Source organism: Pectinophora gossypiella, chromosome 15 (assembly GCF_024362695.1).
Source record: "Pectinophora gossypiella chromosome 15, ilPecGoss1.1, whole genome shotgun sequence".
NCBI classification, from domain to species: Eukaryota; Metazoa; Arthropoda; class Insecta; order Lepidoptera; family Gelechiidae; genus Pectinophora; species Pectinophora gossypiella.
Genome location: NC_065418.1, coordinates 12209430 through 12218775, shown reverse-complemented (window position 1 = coordinate 12218775; position 9346 = coordinate 12209430). Strand labels below are relative to the sequence as shown.

The 9346-nt window shown below is 34.6% G+C and overlaps 1 protein-coding gene across 1 annotated transcript in view; it reads right to left on the bottom strand.

The window, feature by feature from the left end:
- Nucleotides 1–6151: 6151 nt before the first annotated feature.
- LOC126373330 (ammonium transporter Rh type B) overlaps nt 6152–9346 on the bottom strand; it is a 42997-nt gene continuing 39802 nt past the window's right edge. Inside the window, exon 10 of the mRNA XM_050019459.1 lies at nt 6152–7888. Within this exon, the coding sequence (XP_049875416.1) occupies nt 7803–7888 (86 nt within the window). The 3' untranslated portion in view covers nt 6152–7802. The remainder of the gene's footprint in view (nt 7889–9346) is intronic.

Below are 9346 nucleotides of genomic sequence, written 5' to 3'. Positions count from 1 at the left end.
AAATAAATATTATTTATTAATGTTGGTGTTAAAATATATTTTTATAACATACAAGTACCTACTTACAAAATCCTTACCAATAAATAAAACATGTCAACTCCGATTCGCGCGCCGGGCGTTCCGAGGTATTAAAGAAAAATGTAATAATCGAAAATAATGTTTATTTTTTCTTTTTTATTGACTTTGTCGTTGAAAAACTATTCTTCACTAAACTACTAATCTCCATACGTCGAAATAGGTTGCCATTAGTTTCCCTACTAAAGGAAGTGTAAACATTCTTTTTACCGTTGAAAACATCTTATCTCCATACATCGACATAGGTCGCGATTGTTTTAGCAACTGCAAATATGTTTGTAATTGCAAAAAGAAATGCTTTTTTTGTGATGAAACAAAAAAACGAATTTCGGATTTGAAAGCAAGAACTAAATTAACGCTTTTTAAATAAAAAGAAACACGAATTACAAATCGGTGCCAGCCCAACTAGGTATTAATTAATACGGAACTAACTCTAATAATAATTTATTATTGTAAATAGAAAAAAAACCTTTTATTTCTGAAAATTGTTGCTTTGTTGTATCATATGTAATTAAAAAATAAAAATAAAAATATTTTGTAAATGTAAAAATATATTTTGCTGTTTTTCTAATGAGCTTTTTTGTGTTTGTTTCTTGAAGGCGGTTTTTTTATTTAAAAAGCGATAATATTTTGCTTTCCTCTTGGTGTATGCAAATGATGACGAAATTGATCATTACCCGACCCTCAATCTGATCAATTTTACACGGTACTTACTATATCAACAACAAACTTTATCTCGTTACAGAAATTATTCAAATTCCCAATGCACTCAACGTCGATAGAACTTTATCACAATCAAATCCATTAATGGCAGATGTGCAAGCATATTAAGACACGTCTCCGTCTTCGCAACTTCGTCACTATCAACTCGAGATATGAACTTACTACGACATGGTTCTACCTCCCAAATAGATCCGTCTTCCATTACATCTGCGATTTCACCGTTTCACTGAACAATTTGCGATAGATGGTTATTGTTGAACGAGTTCGTATAAACTTATATATTTATGGTTAGACTGAAGTTTCAACTCAATAATCCGACTTAGCAAATAATAATGTAATGGGTACGTAAACCAGTACTATCGAATGGTTTCTGTTCTATCGCTAAGTAATTACTACACTTAGGTTTAGAACTATTCCAATAATAATCTTGTAACAATCGGATTAGTCTGATAGCTTAGCGTTGTCTTGTCTTTTCGAAATAATGTATGTGGTTAGGTGTGTAAATTTCATTATTCGTAAAAGACGGTGCGGGGAGACCGGGAAAGATAAATCATTGTTCATTCAGTCGTATTTCCTTGTCAAAATAATATGAAGATGACAAACACAACAGAAGCTCACGACTGTATGTGTCCCAATTGGGGTAGTCATAGGTAGATCTGTCGCAAAATAAACTAAGGGTGGTATTAATAAATTAATCTCAGCTTCGAGACTGCCCTCAAGATCATGTCAATGTGAAAGTTCTTATATAAAAAAGAGACTTGAGCATGATCTTGAAGGCCGTCTTAGCTGAGATTAGTTTAATTATACCACCTTTTTAGTTTATTAGTTAGTACTCACAACGTGGTCCTGTGGTTGAGCGTTGTGGCTCACGATCTGGAGGTCCCGGGTTCGAATCCCAGTGGGGACCAATCACAAAAATTACTTTGTGATCCCTAGTTCGGTTAGGACATTACAGGCTGATCACCTGATTGTCCAAAAAGTAAGATGTTCCGTGCTTCGGAAGGCACGTTAAGCTGTTGGTCCCGGTTACCAATTACTGATGTACGTAAGGAGTCGTTACATGAGCCATGTCAGGGGCCTTTGGCGGCTCAATAATAACCCTGACACCAGCGTTGATGAGGTTGCTAATTCACTTCACAACCCACATGATAGAAGAAGAAGAAGCTGTTTAGGTGTTAAAAATTTTCATACTTTCACTTTCTAAGTAGGTAAGTATGGATATTTCTAGACATAAATTCCACGAGAATATCGTGGAATTGTGTCACGTGAATATCTGTTTTTTTATGAATCATATTAAATTACTGTTTACATTAACCTGAGTAATATCAATTTTTCATATATTTATTAGGTATTCATATTTTTATACTTTGTACAAATTACCTCGTGACCTGCCGTAGACAAATGTCGTTCGCAAATAAACTGAATTTTTTATTCCAGACAATCTTGTTTAAGTGTTTTTCGAAACTTTTGCAGCTTTAAAAACTATGTAAGCCTTTTCTAAGGGCCAAACAATTTGACTGCTTTGGCCTTCAATTAATTTATATGCCTATAAAAAATCGCTTCCGAAAAGTTTTTAATGAGTTTATTTTTTAAGCAGGAATGAGGAATTTTGACAGCTTCCCCAAAAAAAAATAGATGGCGCTGTACAGTGTTGCCTTCGTTTAACCTTCGAGTTTCATGAATACCAGACACATGTATCTTTTATCTTTGTTTTTTGGTATAAATGATGACCCTTGTTATAGCCAGGCTCAAAACACCTTACACGCATTATTATTCTGATCAAAATAAAGACAAGCAACATAATTTTATAGGGATTCTCTTAAAATGCATAAATGGTTTTGTCATAATTTTAATTATCATAATCCTTTTCGCATAAGGTTTTTAAGCATAATAGTACTTTCCCGTAATAACATCTAAGAATACTGGTTTGTTAGGTATAACTTATTTTTGGACTAATATTTGTTGGTATAAATTTGATTCGCATATAAATAGGTATCCATAATTCTTTTTTAGAATACTTAATAGTGTTTTGTCATATTTTTTACAAGGCATAACAGTAGGTTGGGGTGCGGCGGGGGTGGCTCTTGGGCCACACTACGCCGCCAGCATGTTTATCTTACACACGAAAAGTATACTGAATGATCACCAACAGCATGTAATAGAGTCAAAAAATATAAAAAGTCACAATCATGAACCAAATGCAACCAAGGAAAAAGTAAGTTTCAGAAATGTTCAAAGTTGTGCCAAAACTTTTCTTATTTGGAGTATAGTTTTATGCTTATAATACTTATGCTTATATGTCATTATTGTCATTAATTATTATGCTTATGGTAGTTATGAGTTTCAACATTATGCTTAAAAAGTTATGACAAATTAACATTATGCGTAACTAATAAAAGGACAAGTAACATTATGTCATGGTAAATTATTACATAAAAAATGATGCGTAAAAATAGAGAACCAATTTTATATCTACATCCATCCATGCATTATTAAAGGTCTACCAGAATCTGATGGCATAAAAAAGTAAAAAATATATTAATTTTCTTATAGTAATGTTAAACTGTCTCCTGTCAAGTCAAAGTACATGTTTTGTCAACAAAACCATTGTATAAGTACTTTATATAATGTCCAATATTGTCCGTCAATAGGTAAAAAATAAAAGTATCAAGACGTTTTCATCCAATTACCCGAGTGTTGCTACTGTAGTCTCTGCTTACCCCAGTGGGAAATAGGCGTGAGTTTATGTATGTATGTATCAGAAATTATTGTGACCATAGGGTATATTAGGAGCGGGAAGAGCAAGGAGAGCTAGTTCATATTTAAAGTGATCGAAGAAAGAAGAAGAAGTGGAGAAGTAAAGTTGACGTGAAGAAACAGTGTTTAAAACAGTGTCATGTGCAGTGTTTAGTACAGGTGTTAGTGCGGTATTTCGTGCAGTATTCAAGTGACGCGTAAAGTGCAAATTAGGTGGAGTGACGTTGACGTAGTTGTACTGTATAGCTATGTGCGCGTGCTGTAATGCGCGCTTAGAGAACAAAATCCGTTTTCTCTTGGACTTAGCGAGTTTCCTTCCAATCTCGAAACTCATTTCCGTAACAATATAAATAAATAAAACATCGCAACAGCGTCGCTAAACCGAACCTATATCGCCAAACAGCATAAACTATCTAATTCCAACTGAGAACACTTGAACACAATTATTGTTTCGTGTTTGTCATGTCCTATTCGATATTCCATTTGGCACAGAGGTTCGCTTCACTCAGCGTACTAATAAATAATACCGCTAATGAGTACGTACCGGTACAAACGGGATCAATACGTCTAATACCGGTAGAACCGGTACAAATGCATCCGCTGATTGGATACTGGGTATTCTGGCTTTGTATTGCACCTAGCCCTTGATGGGTTCAATTCATTTGTAATGTAGCACTGTCAGTACAAGCGTGCATTAAATGAGGGACTTACCAGGCTAAGCTTTTCCCCAAAAAAAATAGATGGCACTGTCCAGGCTCTCTCTCTCTTTATTTAAGAACTGCGCTCTTGTCGGTGGAGTAATCGCCTTCATTACTCCACTGATAGGGCGTGTAGAACGGTGGTTACTCCAATCGCTTTCCGTTCCGAAGATCGCGTTCGTTCGTGTCCAGACTCAAAGTGATAATTACATATTTTCGCATTATTAGGGTTCATAATTGTTCAAAAATATAAATATAATGTAGTGGCAGAAGTATATATAAAAATGATTGTTACTTGATATTTTGGTATTTGTGTAATTCTGAAGCTACCTATATTGCTTCTTTTTATTTCGATCAGAATTATAATCGTCGGAAGATTGGGTGTAATAAAAAGGGTCATCACTTATACCCAAAAACAGAAGTTTGCCAATCTGTCCTAAGAGTTTGCTTACCACGGCATACGACCACGGTTATCTCCTAAATATCACTAAATGAAAGAATTTCATAAAAATATTTTATTGTTTCATACTTTTTAGAGCGCGATTTTTTCCTAGTCGAGTTTTTTTAAACTTATATTTTAATTCAATTTTGTGTACCCATCAGTGGGAAATAAATTTAATATCAAGCGGGTCGGACCATATATAGTGGAACGTTAATGTATAGTTAAAGAAATAATGTTATGTACAGACTTAAAAATGTGCTTAAAAACTTTATCTCGGTAATTTTAAATCATTTTTTTTAGATTCCGGTAGATACCGCACTTTCACTAAAGAATTATTTTACCGTTAGTACAATTTTCACCAACACATTTAGCTTTAACAATGTAGACGGCGATACGGTTCACTATCTATTACGTTGCGCTCAAAAAAGCATCTTATCGATTTTAAGTTGGTTCATTAAAATTCGTTAAATCCAGTGAAAAAAAAAACATACGTGCCCACTCGATACGCAACTCCAACGTTGCAGTTTCCGATCGCTAAGCAAAGTTTCCCACACATTTTTCCTTTGAATTCCATTACTTTTAGTCTACATGACAGCTACTGAGAAATGGTTACTTGCTTCCTGTTACACGAAATTCACCTTTACATTTCTAGATTCAAAGTTTATATCAAATGCAATCTCCTAAGGGACACAGGTGCGGGTAAAGCAAAAATTGCAACATTATTTTAAGACACCGATTTCAAATGCGTGTGTTTTCGTTAAATAAACGTAAATATCTAAGGCATTAAAGTCCTTTTTGTAATATTGAATAAGTTTACACTACCTGCCGTGGTAGCCCAGTTGGAAGAACTCTCGACTCGCAATGAGAGATTGCAGGTTCATTAGGACAAACCCAAATCTATGCCTTTTGTTTTGTTTCGAATTCATATTTGGATCGGCTACAAGGAAAGAGAGGAAGGGGAAGACCAAGAAGAGCTTAAGTAAATGGAAAAGATTGAAGAGAAGGCGAACGTCGTGTCTTTTAAGGAAGTGAAGGAATTGGCCTTTGACAGACAAGAATGGAGAATGCTACACCGACAAGAGCATGGCTCTTAAATTAGTGATGTTGTGAAATGATTATCACCTGTTAGCGGCGAAGGAATACATTTTGAGGAAAGTCACACATCCGAGAAATGTGTATGGGTGTATGTGACCTAACCTGTAATGGGGTTGGTTATCCCTTAGAGATGTAAAATCAGCCAGTCATTTCAGTAAAAATAAACGGACCAATCAAATCTTCAGGCCAGATAAGAGACTCTGTGTAAATTGGGACAACGTTAAGGAATTGATGAATAACCTAACACACCCTTAAGTTGAAATTATTAAAAGCAATCTTGCCATATTTGTTAAGAAAATGATAGATGAATGAATATATCTTTAGAGTACCTATTCGAGTTATTTGAAATGAAATGCATAGATATGTGAAGAGATTTATTACCTCCATCATCATTATTATGATATATACAAAATAATTAATTATATCTAAAATTGGTACGCTTTACATAATTGTTAGAATTCTCTTTGGTGGACAGTGTAAGTATTTAGTGTACATTTGTAAATTACATTACATTTACAACTTTATTGGAATCGTGGTTTGTCATCTTTTCGTGTCCATACTCACATCCTAAACTTACATCCTCAGCTCACATTCTAAGATCATATTATTACTAAATCGCAACCTGGACCTGACTTCAAAGATTAGTGTAAAAAAATGCGTCCTTGAACAATTTTCCACCAGAACTTGAAGAAGTTTTATTGCTGTTTCAAGACAAAATGTCTTATATCTGAGTACATCTCACAACAAAGCAACATTTTAGCACCTTTGGTAGAGAGCTTTAAACCTAAGAAAAAAAAACAATTACAAACTAATAAATACGATCAACACTTAGGTACAAGTACCGAATGGAAGTCCGATTTCAGGGTAAAGATACCAACCAGTAGTAGACGTGAACATTTTTAGCAACATCATAACTCATAATTTCATAAGTCTCATAAGACATGTTTTGACAATTTGTAAAAAGTACATGTAGGTAGTCTTTACCCTGTATTAATACTTCGAAAACGTAATTTGTTCGGATGTCGCACGAATTGTTTCGCGTTATGAGGAAGTTCGCTTAGATCAGCAATACACGTCCGTTTTTTTGTCAGATTACCGGATCCGGGAACATGATTCTAGTATCATTCGTGCCAAAGAGAAAATTTAATCTAAACAGTCTGATTCGGACAGGACTTAAACGTGCAGATCTTGTGAAGCCAAGACCAGGGTTCCAATTCGTCGTCGCATCATCGAGCGTCGCGTTTTCTCTCTGTCAATTTCTCTAAGCACGGATGAGCGTTATAAAAACAAGTCATATTTATTGTTCACATCTTTTTTTTTACATAATAATTGTAGCTTTGTTTCAGATGGTATTAACTTCTTGGCCAGTGATCGTTCGTGACATATATTTCTTAGAAGAGATCACGTAGTCAAGCCTCCCTGATCACAGTACTGGATAAAAAACCTTACGGATATTGCCGCCGTCAGATACTTATGGTTGTATTATTGAAACAAATATTACGTAATTACTATTATACTTGAAGATTCTAAGGGTTATTTATTACAGACAGACTTGCAGTCAGCGTGCAGTTAGTTCTAACGACTGCACATTACCTAACCAGCTGCACGGTTGTAGAACGGTTCTATTCACAAAGTACAGATAGATGCCGCGGGAGCATAGCCGAAATATGGACAAAACGTTAATAATTTATATGAAGCAACGATCCTATTATAAAACTTTCCACATCATTCATTCCTGCTTTAGTATCGCGCAACCTCAACTAGTGTTTGTGTTACTACGCAATGAACAGTCGAACAAATGTCTTGGTGTGGCCGCTTCAGAGTAAGTTAACAAGCGACATGCGGACTTGTGTAATTTAGGGGTAAGCACATATCTTCATTGTTTATATTATCTGTGGTTGCAATTGTAAAATCTGTACAAAATCTGCATCCGACTTGTAATTTTGCAGTTGGTTTTGGCAGATCAATAGCAGTCCGTCTGTAATATTCCTCGCATACAATTCTTTTGTTCTTTAGGAAGGCAGCTCCCAGTCGACCTCGTCGTTATATCGTTTGTCTTCTGGTAGTGGGTGGAAGCAAGGGAGCTTTGCGATGAATCCTGAAACAAAGTAAACCTTTTAATTAAGTCATTCTTTCTTTTCTATTCTTAGTCGGGGACAAAAGAAAATCTTCAAATGATTATGCTAGATTGAAGTAGTCAACCTACTTGTTGTGCTTAGCATGTCATAATCGGCAAAGAAATTGTGTTGTGTCTAAAATCATGCACGTTATGTTAAAATCTATTTTTAATTTGATTGATGAGACTTGTTGATTCGCTAGCTGGACCCAATCCATTATTTAAGTTCGACTTTAATAAATAGTGTTAATATTTTTATGCAAATATACCCACTCATATTTTTAATTATTATTATTGTCATTGATGTGGAAGGAAAGCACGCAATATGTCACAGTGTTTCTATATGCCAAAGTTTCCATTGTGTTGCTCCAAACTACTGAATACAGTATTAAGCGAAAACTCGCTTTTCACATTTCAGCCCGTGTGATAAAATGCAATTTCGAAAAGTTTTATTCCAAAATTTGAGAGTGGGCTAAAAATCTATGTACTTATACGAAATAGTTTCTGGGAGTTGCGCATTGAAATTGTATGTTAAAGCATGAGCATAAACATTGCGTTTCTGGAATTCTGCACCACTTGTTCATCAAAATTAGAATTGATGAAATACACCAGGCAAAATTCACATTTTGAAATAATTCCACATTTTAGAAACTTTCAAGCACAGTTTATTTCACAGTCGAATTAAAAACTAAATAACTAACGTAAGATGAACTTATACTTTTGCATTTTTTACGGATAAGTTCAAGAAAAAGCAACACGACATGCAATTTTTCCTGAGTTTACAAAGATTCATAATTATTAGAAGCTATTTTTTTACTCAACTTCTTGACCTATGTAATGTTACTAAAAACGTGTTCTTAAACCTGAAACAACCGGCATCTTTAAATATTGCCAAATAATAAAAACTCCTTTCTACATCCTTTTATCCTACAAAACAAACCAACAAAACTTCAACAATTGCAATTCCTCAATCAAGATTGAGCCGTCAACGACCGATTACTTGCCGACTTTAATAAACAAAACAAGGCACCTCAAATTTGTGCTTTCAATTATTATCCTAATTTCCTGGAAAATACTCTACTAAGAAATTTTGTTATCCGCTTATGTTGGAAATATAATGGGATTTTAATCGCCCCCAGCTATTGTATAAATTATGCATCGTTATTCAACAACCTATTTAACGATGCCTCGATTGTTTAGGCTCGAGATTCGGGATTAATGTGGTGATTGAGTGGGCTTAGTCGATTTATTAAAGGTTGCGGCTTTATGTAAATTTAAAGAACTAGTAAATTGAGAGCTGTTAATAATTGATTGCCTGAAAACTGAGAGAAATTTACCTTAAATGGTCATAATTCTGGTAATATTATTTTATATATTGGTTTTCGATGTCATTTGTGAAAGTGGTGGGGTTACCGAACAGCCTCCGTGGTCTAGTGGTTA